The 13,719-nt window shown below is 37.1% G+C and overlaps 1 protein-coding gene across 4 annotated transcripts; it reads right to left on the bottom strand.

Moving 5' to 3' along the window:
• Window positions 1-6,400: 6,400 nt before the first annotated feature.
• LOC104092135 (galactan beta-1,4-galactosyltransferase GALS1) lies at window positions 6,401-11,983 on the bottom strand. 4 transcript variants are annotated; one of them, XR_004505956.2, is made up of 4 exons: window positions 10,697-11,969; window positions 9,175-10,084; window positions 6,850-6,976; window positions 6,401-6,757 (listed from the first exon to the last, which is right to left on the bottom strand). XR_004505956.2 is itself a non-coding variant. In XM_009597658.4 (3 exons), exons 1-2 carry the CDS (start codon window positions 11,740-11,742, stop codon window positions 9,724-9,726), a joined length of 1,407 nt encoding a protein of 468 aa, XP_009595953.1. In that variant the 5' UTR covers window positions 11,743-11,983; the 3' UTR covers window positions 8,875-9,563; window positions 9,722-9,723. The 4 variants fall into 4 exon arrangements, 2 of the variants coding, with proteins under 2 accessions (XP_009595953.1, XP_070056415.1); XR_685342.4 differs by lacking the exons at window positions 6,401-6,757; window positions 6,850-6,976 and having other exon boundaries at window positions 8,875-9,563; window positions 9,662-10,084; XM_009597658.4 differs by lacking the exons at window positions 6,401-6,757; window positions 6,850-6,976 and having other exon boundaries at window positions 8,875-9,563; window positions 9,722-10,084; window positions 10,697-11,983.
• Window positions 11,984-13,719: the final 1,736 nt, after the last annotated feature.

Raw genomic sequence — 13,719 nt, 5'->3', positions numbered from 1 at the left:
GCAGGAACATGTCAGGAAAATTTTAAAAATATAAAAATAGATCAATGAAGATGAATATAACAGAATAAAATAATTTAATTAATATGCAACAATGCTCTACACAAGTTAAATACATAATTTTCCACATTTAGCCCGTGTACACACTCTTCACCTCGTGCACACGACTTTCAACACATCAACATTTTCATATAATACCAATCCTAAGGGGAATTTTTTCCACACAAGGTTATACAAGTCACTTACCTTGAACCGGGTAATTCTTTATTCGGCTATGCTTTTGCCTCGTGAATTGGCCTCCGAAAGCCTCGTATCCCGCTGTTTTTCCTTGAAAATCTCTCAAAAATCGCCTCTTCCCAAGTTTCAATTTGTCAAAAATGAAAAATGGGACGAAATCCCCTTTTTATAACTTAAAGTTTCTGTCCAGGCGCTACCCTCGATCGCTACCCCCGATCATGCCCCCGATCGCGAACGGATGAAGGAAACCAGATACACGCATCAGAAAATTTTCAATAGATGTTTAAGTCCAAATTTCGATCCGTTAACTATCTGAAACTCACCCGAGTACCCCGGAACCTCAACCAAGAATTCCAACAAGTCCTAAAATATCATACGAACTTAGTTGAAACCTCAAATCACATCAAACAACGCTAAAAGCACGAATCATACCCCAATTCAAGCTTAATGAAACTTAAGAATTTCCAACTTCTACATTCGATGTCGAAACCTATCAAATCAAGTCCGATTGACCTCAAATTTTGCACACAAGTCATAAATGACATAACAGAGCTATGAAAATTTTCAGAACTGGATTTCGACCCCGATATCAAAAAGTCAACTCCTCGGTCAAACTTCCAAACTTAAATTCCTATTTTAGCCATTTCAAGCCTAATTTAACTACGGACTTCCAAATAAAATTTCAGACACGCTCCTAAGTCCAAAATTACCATATGGAGCTGTTGAAATCATCAAAATTCTATTCCGGGGTCGTTTACACATAAGTCAATATCCGGTCAACCTTTTCAACTTAAGTTTTTATTTTGGGGACTAAGTGTCTCAATTCATTTCGAAATCTCTCCGGACCTGAACCAACTACCCCGGCAAGTCACATAACAGCTATAAAGTATAAAATGAGCAGTAAATAGAGGGACGGGACTACAACTCTCAAAATGACTGGCCGGGTCGTTACATTGCGTCTATCATACCATGCACCTTTAGGATTTGCATTCATCTGAACTATCACTTTTATTTACCGGAATTTTACAACTTTTAATGTAATATTTATTGTTGTGATCATCCAGAACGCCAAAACCTTCTTGGCGTGTATTTGATGATATACTATCTCGTAGGCTCTTTAACCTTTAAGACTGCATTTGTTTATAAAATTGCGTAAGTTAATTATTTCTTCGATTTACTCAGTGATTTTACGTGTGTCAATTTGGCTTGTATCTATTGTATTTGTGTACAATGTGTCACCAGTATGTAATATCACTAATTGTATGCAAGTGATAGACTGATATGGGTGTATTTTGCTTTTATCATGCGCAAGTAATAGTCCTCTAATAAACATGTACTCTATGGATGGATCGGTTGGTTATAACACATGTCTATTTTATTGGTTTTTTTGACTTCAACTAGCTCTATCTAATAAAACTTAAAATGTTTAATTTATGAAGGTTAGTAAGTAATGTACCAGTGCTGAAACTTTTAACACTACTACTTGCTGGAGGTAAATTTCCTTTTATGTTTTTTGAATTTTTTATTACCATTCCTATATTTGGTTGGTGATTCATGTATCTTTTATATCCTGAATTCTTGATAGTGAAGTGGAGAAGTTACTTTTATTTTGATGTTTTTTTGTATGTATTTGTTTGTTTGTATATTTCTGTTTCAAAATTTTCATTTGTATGTATTATATATTTCTTTTTTGTTTACTTTTGATTAATTTAATATTTTTTCTCTTTTATGTCAACTGAATTTATAAAAAGATAATTTAACTAGTTACAATTTATAATTGGAATGCAAGGCACTTAACCGTAGTGACACGACAAAATTATTTGTTTCTCATTAAATTCGTGCAAGTAAGTTTTTTCCTTTTCACGTGGACGATTTGCTAATAAAAAATGTCACGATTAAGTTCTTTTTAACCGTTGACAGAGAAAAGAACAGCCTTTTTCCTTATCGGGTTACATCCGGCCAGGACTGGTAGGACCGGTATTAGTGGGCCTGAGCCGGTTTCGTGGGCTGATCCTGTGCTTTGGGACCGCCAGGGATCGGGACCGGATCGGTCCCTTGGCGGGCCAAACGATCCCAACGGTAAAATTTTATTAAAAAAGGCCAAATTGGTGTACGACCCCTTAAATTTGGCTCCAATTTCCATTTTGACACTTTAACTTAGCGCGTTTCCTATTGAACACTTTAACTCTATTTTGTTTTATACCATTTAAACACAACGCATGACCGGGCTGTAAAAACTTAAGCGTGTATTTTTAAATACTTCCCACGTGGAATAACATACCAAGAACAGTCTGATATGTGTTTATTTATCCATGTCGGATAAAAAACCCTTTTTTACCACGCCTCAGTTAATCGATCTTCCACCCAAAATTCTCCTTTTTAGCCTAATAAACCCTAATGAACTACATTGAGACCGATTCTCGGTGGAATCTTCATCGATTTTGAGTTAGATTCAACTGTCTGTCAACATCTTGGTCGGTTATATTACTAGTACGAGTAATCGTTTGCTTTTTTCGACTGTGGTGGTGAGTGGAGTTGGTCGTAACTGGAGTTAGTCGTGACTAGAGTTTCGTGATTTATGCTATTTCAATCGAAATTTTCTTTTGTGGTAAGCTTTTATTTACTGAAAACATAGTTGTTTTTGGTTGTTGTAATTTAGTTTGATTGGAGTTTGTGAAAATTAGGGTTTTTTTTTATAATTTTGGGTCGGGGAATCTACTGACATCCTCTATTTCGCTTTTTAATTTTTTAATATAGTGGTAAATCTAGACATGTCTGCAGACAAATATATTCTTGTCGATTTTCACCATGGTGGACATATTGTCAAGGATCCTGACTCGAGATATATAGGAGAGAGGGGTGAGGATGGTCACATGATAGACAAAGACCACTTTTCTCTTTTTGAGCTTCTGTCCTACACAAAGGATATGGGGTATGCTGAGGTAGAGGGTTTCTATTTAATTAATCCGAAATCTAATGACTTTGTCTTGATTGAAAATGATGAACAGCTGTATAATATAGTTTGTCACCTTAATTATCTTGATCATTTAGATTTGTTTATTAAGCATGTAATTAATAAGCCTTTGTTGGTTGATGAGATTGTCCCATGTGGCCTTTTATGTGGGCCAAAAGTTATTGAACCAAGTGAAAATACATTAAATAAAGAGGCTAGGGCAACATCTACTGTTCTAGAGGATATAAATGTCTAAGAAAGTGCCGCAGATAATACATTTGTGGCTGAAGAAACAACAAACATAGATGTTGGTTTGGCATCAGATCTGTCAAGTAGTGAATCTGAATTAGACAACATTCCTGATGAAGATGATAGTGATGTGAATGAAGAGCTCACTTCATTAAGGCATGAAAGAAGAAACAAGAAAAAATAGAAGAAACAGAGAAAGAAACCTACTCCAACCGAAGATATTATTCTAGGAGAAGCTGGAATAGATAAAGGCTTTGAGGATATTAGTAGGCCATCTAAGGAGGACAGGTTTGCTGAAAAATTAGGAGGGGATGAAGACTACTACACTAGTTCTGATATTGGAAGTGATGATAACACAGATGACTTAGATGTTTTAGCTGAAAGGGGTATTGACTTACCTCCTAGAAGGAGAAGTAAAAAGGAAAGGTTTGACCCTGACTGTTACCTTGCTATTTCTGAGCTTGGTATGGTATTTGAAAATGCTGTAGAGTTTAGAAAATGCAGTAGCCTCATATGTTGTGGAGAACAAAGTGCAACTAAAATCTGTTTGTCTCAGAACAGATAGTGAGACTCTTCCTGGCAAGAATCTGTTTGTCTATTTCTATTTATGTTTAGATGCTTTGAAAAGAGGATGGTTAGAAGGGTGCAGAAGGATCATAGGATTTGATGGTTGTTTTCTAAAGGGAATCTGTAAGGGTGAGTTACTTGTTGCAGTTGGTAGAAATGGGAACAATCAAATGTTTCCTATTGCATGGGTTGTAGTTGATCAAGAGACAAAATACTCTTGGAGCTGGTTCATCACATATTTGATTGCAGATTTACAGTTAGGAGATGGTGTTGGCTTAACTATTATGTCAGCTATGCAAAAGATAAAGTTACAATTAACTTTTAATTTTTTTTTTCCAGTTATGTCCACTAACAGTTATTACTATTTTTTGTAGGGACTAGTACCAACTATAAGAGAATTACTACCAATGGCAGAACACAGAATATGTGCTAGACACTTTTAGTCTAACTGGTCCAAAAACTGGAGAGGTGAAGAAAGGAGGAAACAATTCTGGAAATGTGCCAAAGCATCTTATGAATTGAAATTCAAGGAAGAACTTGAAGCAATGAATAAGGTTGGTTATAAGATATGTGAATACTTGTTGAAGTATGATAAAGAGTATTGGTGTAGGGCATACTTTAGAGAAGATTCAAAGTGTGATGTCATTGAGAATAACATGTGTGAAACATTCAATTCTTGGATAGTAGGTCCTAGGCACAAGTCTGTTATAACTATGTTGGAAGAAATTAGACACAAAATCATGAATAGGACCATTGAAATGAGGAAGTTTGTTGAGACTTGGGTTACTGACATTGCACCAATGGCTAGGATGATACTGGAAGAGAATAAAGCCCTCTCTAGAAGGTGTAAGGTTATGTGGAATGCAGAATATGGGTTTGAAGTTGATAAAGGTGTGTACAGATTCGTTGTTGATTTTAGGACCATGACATGTACCTGTAGATCATGGATGTTGAGGGGCATTCCATGTCAACATGCAGTATATGCATTTATAATAGAGAAATGGACCCAGATGATTATGTTGCCCACTGGTATAGGAAGAAAACTTTCCTTAAAGCTTATCGACATTTCATTCAACCAATTCCCAACATGAAGATGTGGCCAGATTCAACAAATTCATGTATAGAGCCTCTGGAACCTAAACCTATGCCAGGTAGACCAAAGAGATGTAGGAGAAAAATCAAGGATGAACCAAGGAAAAAGCATGGTAAACTATCAAAAAAGGGGTAAAGATGACTTGTTCAAACTGCCAACAAACAGGCCACAACAAATCTGGATGCAGGAATATGGTAAGTTCTCATATTTGTAATTCTGTCTTTTACATTCTTTTTTTGCAATTCTGATATTCTTTTCTTTTACTTTTGTCAGCATGTTCCAAGAAGTGCTACTCAACAAAGTCAAAATATGTCACCACCTCCACCAAGATCATCTCAGGAAATACCATCTCAACAAAGCAATCCATCATCTATATGTGAGAATACAAGTGTTGTCAAAAAGACAAAGTAACAATCAATCAACTAGGCTTGGTAGGGGAAGAGGAAAAGGAAGAGGAACTATACTTGGCATTGGTAGGGGTATATTCACATCTGCTACAGGAAGCTCTACTACCACACAACCTTCAACATCTCAATCTACAGAAGGCCCTGGACTAGGCAGGGGAAAAGGAAGAGGAACTACACTAGGAGGAGGCTCGGCTAATGCAACAACCATTGGACATAAAAGGCCAAGGCATACTGATTTTGGGATTTTCACCGACACTATGACTGGAACTACTATCCTGAATATAAGGGTGTATAGTTTATTGTAATGCAATTTTGTGGGCTGGAATTGTTCTGTTTTTACTAATTCATTGTATTTTACAGCCTGGTATATCATTTGAGAGAGTCATATCAGCTGGGACATTCAAGGATACATCTGCAACTAACATAGAAATTGGATTTAAGCCCCCCGGATTGAAGTTTAAAGGAAGAAATGCAGTGACAAGGTCACAGCTTCAGCAGATGAGTGCAGCAAGGAAAAAAGGTCCTTCAAGTCAAACAAGTTCAGCTGCATCTACACTGTGAAGCAGCCCAGCTTTTGTTTATGTTATCTAAGATGTCACTGCTAGTTTTTTGTTTGGGCAGTTATGCTCTATTTGATGCATTATGCTCTGATAGAGTTTACTAGTTTGGGCAGTTATTTCTTGGGAAAACAATGCTTTGTTTTTTGTAATTTGTAGACAAAAATAATGCTCTGTTTTTTAGCCTCGATGTAATGCTAGTTCATCACATTATGCAATTGAATATTTGGGCAGTTATGTTTTCAATTCATGAATATGTTTGGACAGTTATGTTTTCAGTTCATGAATATGAATTCGCATTTCATTCATAACACAATATGGAAGTGCAGCTGAACTTCAATTTGCATCAAAAAATGGTCATTGCCATTTCATTCATAACAAGATAGTGTACATTAACAAAAGACCAAATTCCTAGTACCCACTTCCAACATACTACATTGTTCTTGAACTAATAGCAGCAACTACAACACCATTATCACCAACATATCATAAAAATACTACATTGTTCTTCAAACCACCAGCATCAGCAAAGCCAAATCCATAGAAACAACACCACCACAACAACAAATAACCACTTCAACCGCGCAACTGTTTTCTCAGTTCTTTCGACTCTCTTCAACAGACCATGTATAATCCTCTTAGCTTGGTCGGGCATTTCATCAGCATGTCATCTGAAGTATTTGCATCCACCTCGACCCTACAAAATTAAAAAAGAAATGTGGCCAAAAAAACTAAAAACAGATTTCTTTTTTAAGAAATCCAAGGGTCTAAGCAATACGATCGACTTACCAATTTACAACCATAAAATCGACGACCTGGGTTTGCAGGTGACCATGATATAGTCAGTGGCGCATTCAATCCACAGTGGCAAATATCCATTCCATTGCGTGAAGTTGTTGATTTTTGTGACATGGAACTGATAAACGAGAAAGATGAGGAAGAAATCAGATAAAGATTCAAGCTTGGGCACCTATGCTTCAGTTGAAGGGAAAAATGGCGACTTTGAAAGGGGAAGAAGACGAAAGAGGAATTAGGGCTTTTTTGAGAGAAATAATGGGAAAATCGAGTGTTTTGAAGTGGGTCTAACGGATGAGTTTTTTTTTACCGTTGGAATATCCACCTAAGCAAATATTAATAACATTCACGCGCTTACCATGTGTGGACATAACGCTCATTTGGCCGGTCATGCGTTGTGTTTAAATGGTATAGACCAAAATAAAGTTAGAGTGTTCAATAGGAAAATCGTTAAGTTAAGGTGTCAAAATGTAAACTGGAACCAAGTTTAAGGGGCCGTCTATATATTCGCACAAAAAAAATGAAAAATTTAAAAACAATCGTTAGGCTATCAAAAATAGCCATTGGGCTATCAAAAATAGTCGTTGGCTATTTATAAAATAGCCATTTAACCCCCCTCTCCCAACTTTATTTTAACCCCAAACTTTTTATAATTATATTTTTTCCTATTTTCAACTATAAATACCCCATCATTCTTTCATTTTTCTTACAAAATCAATATCAATCTATCACAATCTCTCTCTAATTTTCTTCTATACTTGCTACTATTGCTTACTTTATTGTTACAATTTGTGAAAAAATTATGAAGTTGGTGAATTGAAGTCTTCAAATCTTCAACGATAATAAATTTTCAACAAGTTGTTCGTTAATTCGGTAAACTCGTTCCATCTTGTTGTGCTAATTTCATAGGGGGAGGAAGACTAAGAAAGATATTGTCATATTTTTTTTAATGCTATAATAAAATTACAAGACATTGCTTCGAATATCTCTTTACAATATTTTTGTCTTTAAATTTTGAATCAAAAAATTTAGGTCACAATTCTATAATAAAATTTACAAGGCATTGCCTTAGATATTTTTTTTACATCTTTTTGTCTCTAATTTCAATTCTAATTTTTTTTTAAAATAATATTTTAGCCGCTGGGCCCACTTAGCCCGTTTAGTCCGCGAGCCAGGCCCGTTTAGCTCGGGACTATAAGTTCGCGGGCCCGATCCCGGGGCCAATTCCTAAAAAAGGACCGTTTAGCCCATTTAGAAAAGGACTGTCTTCATCACTACAATACTTAGAAAGTAATACACCAAAAATTTTATATGTCCTCATTTATTACATACAGTTCAAAGATTAATACACAATCATATAGATACAAATATGCAAAAGGAATAGATAATTTTAAATAGTCAATGAAAATTGCAGACTTGAAGAGGCGGGGGGAAGGAGGGGTTAGGTTATAAAAATACTTGAGGCAGTGAGTATCGATGTAATAATTTTGTTTTTAAAAAAAAAAATTATGGATAAAATAGTAAAAATCTTGGTCAAACTTAAAGTGCTTATAAGCTAAAAATTCATAAGTTGGGGGTGACCAACTTATGACTTTTGGCTTATTTTTGACTTATAAGCACTTGACTTATAAACACTTTTAACTTTACCAAATGCGTAAATAAACCGACAAATGGTTAGCCAAACACACTCATAGTCTTGTCTTAACCAACAGGCTAAAGCTTTATACCACAAAATTTATGACTTGTGTCATGCGAGGGGATCCTCCGCTATCTCGAAGTGGGGCAAATTGGTTGCAACATTTTGATTGGAAAGATTAGAGAACTAATTATGCAAAAGGACATGTGCCCCTTCATCATTTGTTGGACCCATATAATTATTTTATTTTATTTTAAGAAATAGTAGATCGCCGACCCATTATCAATCATTACAATCCATTAACATAACAAATGAGCAACTTTTTTATCAATTAAACAATAATGATCTTAATAGTGGTTCCCCAAAAATGAAAGACATAAGAATGATGCATAACGCTACTAGTTTTACATATTCATGTCAAAATATATATTTTCAGTACTGTACTACACAGAATTAATACTCCCTTAACTGCAAACAGACAAAAGGCCAACTGGTGAGAGCTTCTTTACATAGCAGTGGCATTTATTCTTAAAGTAACTTGTTTAAATCCACAAACTGCTACTTAAATGAGTGAAAATAGTCACTACAATAACAATTTAAGTGGCTATATGAGATATCTGGCCAAGTTTAACGAGGAAGAGTTCAATACATAATAGTAATATATAAGAAACAAGAACGCTTACCATTTACGGACAAATCCTGGTGGGGACTTGGCGGCCCCTGATCTCCCTCTTTTCCCAAATCAACCAGTAGATCTAAGTTTCCTTTTTGGCAATTTGTGGATACAAATGATTCCATATTCTAAACCAATCGAGCCAGCGGAAGCAAAACTGTGGTCAGCCTTATGTCCCAACCCCACAAGAGGTGGAGTGTTGCTTTGCTGGCAAGAACCAACTACTGACAACATTGAAGAGTAGGGCACGCTTCAACAGCACTCCAGATGAGACAGACACACTGAAGCCACAAAGAGGAAAAGAAGAGCTCTGCCAATATCTGTTACTCTACTACATACAATACTTTTCACCAATTCAAGGTTGTTCCTTCTGTTCATTGTGGTAAATGTGGTAAAAACCTATACAACAACAACAACATACCCAGTATTAATCCACTCCGTGTGGTCTGGGTAGGGTAGTGTGTATGCAGACCTTACACCTACCTTGTAGTAAAAACCTATAATCAGATTAAATCATTTAATATTGTATGTGATGTTGAAAGAAAGAAATAATGTACTCCTATGAGTTGGTGGTATGGTCGGGAGCAACATTGATGGTATTGCGCTCAAAATCCTTGATGGTTTGGGCGAGCTTCTTCATGTTGTCATCGTATACATATGGTCGCTTATCGAACCAGGTAATGTTATGCTTAGAAGACAAGGGTACAAACTCGCGACAGAGCTCCTCGTGTACAGTGATGGAGTTGTGATAATGATAGTAGCGGATCTTGGTTTCTGTCTGGTGCAACGTCCCCCCTATTACATTTTCGGACATGTGTACACCTGTTGCATATGCATTCTTTGCCTGAATGGCATACTTCCGATCTCTCCTAATGTTAGTTCTTGAGTCCCTAAACAGTAACTTCTCGAAGCCCCATTGCCTGTAACAACCACTATAAATGAGAAAAGGAAAGAAAAACCAACCCAGGGTTATCAAATGGAGGTTATGTATGAGCACAGAGATGTCTGATTTTTAGTTTCATTGCTGACTTGATGGTCAGTCCTAGGAAGAAGTGTAACTACTTGAACAATGCTATTGACTGCATCCTTTATTTTCTAAATGCAAACACCAAATGCACTGAAGATTAAGGAAAGCTTCAGGTACTTGTACAGTCGTCCATAATGTCAAATGGATGATCAGAAAAACTCAAGGTCCAATAAAACAGGCATTGATGGTACGAAACTAGATCAGCAACTCCTAAATTTGATGACGCCAAAGAAGCACAAAAATGCCTCTTAACTAATAAACGAATAGGTATTAAAAGATCAATAAAGTCTTAGTTCCTGATTAGCTCAAATGCACTTGCTTAGTTGCCCAAGAGAGAAAATTGGAAGCAACTAGTAACAGTAGCAACAGTTACTATGATAACAAGAACAACAATGACTAAAGGCATATAAATGGAAAATAAGCAAACTATTAATCAGCTCAGTGATGAAGTCTACGGAGTAATAAAAGTAGAGAAAGGAGAAGTTGGAACTTGTGGAATATATACCTGGAATAGTCCTGAGAGGAATCGTTGAAGCAGAGCATGCTGGACATGGCATTTTGCTCAATTGTGAACTGAGTATTGTTGGAGAACTCTCTTAGCACGGACTCTAGAGTGTTGCCGTCGGGAAGATAAATGTATTCGTCTACATCAAAGTAGAAGGTCCAATTGGCAGCGTGTCGGTAGCGATGGAGGCAATCATTCACCACCAAAAACTGGTTGTAATAGTACCCGTCGAACTCAGACTGGTCCCTAATGTCCTGAAGCGTGACCCTGCCAGCAAGTACCCACGGCTCCAGCACCGCCCTTACCTCCGGCGACACCCCACCGGCATCATGAAACACGAAATGGGAGCTAGGTCCGAAAAACCAGGCGTGATAGGCCATCCACTCCTTCATCCTTGACGCACTCACATTCCCATACAAGGACGAACCACAATACAAGTACTCGTAGGGATATGGCGGGCTGAACTTGGACTCGTCGTAAGACCCCGGTGCTTCCTCCAATACTGTGATTTTCTCATATCTTTTAGGTGACTCCCCGTAGTAAGCGTAGAGAATGAGCTTCCCTCCCTTATTATCAGCGTTAGGATTCACGGTAAATGTGCAGTTTACAACCACCACAGTGTAGACACGGCCATAGCCCCAGTCGGGGAGGATCTTAATAGCTTTGGCCTTCTTAGAAGCAGAGAAGGAGGCATTGCCATTGCTGTTGGGGATCCACTCGCATTTATACCAAGGGCGGCCAAAGACGTGAAGGGGCTTGGAAGCAAGACCGACGACGGCGAAAGTGGTAGGACCGCCGCGATAGGCGCCCATCTGGACGAAGAGAGAAGCGGCATTGCCGTAGGCAAGGAAGGTTCGTTTGTTAGGGTCGGAAATGGAGAGTTTAGAAGAAGAGGGAGGGGCAGGGGAATTAATGATGGTATCGTAGTAAGGCTGAAGATTCCAGATGAGCATAACAAGGGTGAAGGCGAGCAATGTGGCCATTAAAGGCCTGGTGTCGAAGCAGAAGGACATTTTCCCTGCGGAGAGAGTTGGGTCTTTAGCCATTGAAGCTGAAAACAGAGGAAAGTGAAGGGGAAGAGACAGAAAGACAAGGGTCTTATTGAGTGAGTGTGAGACTGTATTGAGTTGTCGTCTATGCAATCTAACATTTCTGTCCACGCTTTCCTCCTCTTACCACTAGGCACTTGGATCTTTACTTTATTACCGGTTTTGCCATTTCTTTTTCTTGATCTGGAAATATTATACTAGTACGACATAAACGCAGGGCTCGAGTCTGGATAGTACTTATGAAGCTGAAATTAATAGCTCTTCCCTCTTGGACTTGTACTATACTACTTCCTTGAATTCACTTCTTCACCACCTCCTTTTCAATTTTTATCATTACCAGCTCTTAAATACAGTTGTGTTGATTGTAAAGTAATTAGTTTATGTCATTGAATCTATTTTTAGTCATTACTTCAAATAGTATATGATACTATATGTTATCTTCCTCAGGTACTCCCTCAATCGTGTTTGGGTTTTATTATTTACTTTAAGAAAATATAAAAAGGTGCATTTGTGTTCTTACAATGTTATTACTTTCTAAAACAAAATAATATTTTCACTCTACAATGTGTGATAACTTGAACACTAGTATAGAGTATAGTGTTTCAAAAAATTCTGTTGGTAGCATTCTGGAGACTGATGACCTCCCTAAAGTTTAAGTAAGAACATCCGATTCTGATTGATCACAATTTGAATATGTAGATAAACTTATTAAAAGTTAAAAACGAAACATAGAACTTTATTTGAAAAGTTAGGGAGTAAATAGCGCATTTTACGTATCATTACATGGATACTCTTGGATTACACAAACTAGACTTGACCAAAGACTATAATTCCTTCATAACGGAGGCAAAATTCGTGTTTGCCTAATCCAGGGGAAAAGAGAGAAATTATGGATTGACCCCTAACTCTGATTTAAAACCTTTACATCTATTTAATTATTTTAATGTGATGTTTCCTTGTTAAACTAGTTTGTAAAAACAATTTTATGTTTTCTTCTACTATTATTAATACAATAAAAAGTTAATTAATATTTAGACTTTGTACTAAATTAGTGTAAAGTCAAAACAGATGCACGGACTAGAAAAACATGTGAAAAAGAAAATAGATAAGTTGCACATACAACTAGGGTTGTACAAATGAAACTGACAAACCGCACCAACCCGATAATCCGAGTCAAACCGAGAAAAAAATCGACTATGGTTTGGTTTGATTTGGTTTATGTTTACCCTCAAAATCGGATAACAATTGAATTTGTAAGTGGGTTTAAGAATACGTGATTTAACTTGGTACAAAACGACAAATTAGAGTGCAATTGGAATAAGTAATGAAAAAGTAAATGCTAACCACATAAGTTGAACAATCTTAGCCCTGGAAGGTTAGCCACCCTCGAGCCAAAAGTGCTTTGATTGATAACATAAGAGAACAACGAGAGAATAATAGAACTTAAAGAGAATAATAATATATTGTTTTGGGATGCATGTTACAATGTGTTGAATGAATTATCAGATACCCTTTTTATAGTAGAGTAGTCCTACTCTAGGTACATTTCCATAAAAGGTAAAAATCACTTGATTCGCTGATTGCCGGTTACTTACTGATACGTGCCGAGATTCCCGCCGCAATATCCGATTGGTCGCGGATATTTTGGTCTTCTGTTAGTTAACTCAACAATGTTTCTCTGAGCTCGTTCGCAGCTAAGGTTGACAACGGACTCACTGCTCCTCGAAGGTAGGCATTCCGACATCGGGTTCTAGATCGGTGGGACTCGAGATTGATCTTCACTTGGTTGCCACGTTCCAAGCCTAATCTACCAAGTTGTAGGCGAGCTCGATTTCGACCGTATACAGATAGTCCCCTCGTATTTCGGAGAGTAGATAACGAGAAACGACATGAACTTCCGATCCTAACTTCGATATTTTGTGACAGAAACGACAAAACAGTCGAAACGTCTCGTTAATCACGTCTTAATGGCAT

This window comes from Nicotiana tomentosiformis, chromosome 4, assembly GCF_000390325.3.
Source record: "Nicotiana tomentosiformis chromosome 4, ASM39032v3, whole genome shotgun sequence".
NCBI lineage: Eukaryota > Viridiplantae > Streptophyta > Magnoliopsida > Solanales > Solanaceae > Nicotiana > Nicotiana tomentosiformis.
The sequence above is the reverse complement of the archived record's forward strand: the minus strand, read 5'-3'. Positions and strand labels throughout refer to the sequence as shown.

Bases quoted from the DNA above. Each gene is read 5' to 3' on its own strand.
- LOC104092135 (XM_009597658.4), bottom strand. From the start codon at position 11,742: ATGGCTAAAGACCCAACTCTCTCCGCAGGGAAAATGTCCTTCTGCTTC. The intron at 10,085-10,696 runs GTATATATTCCA...TGGTTGTTACAG, and splicing joins TCCTCTCAGGACTATTCCAG to GCAATGGGGCTTCGAGAAGT.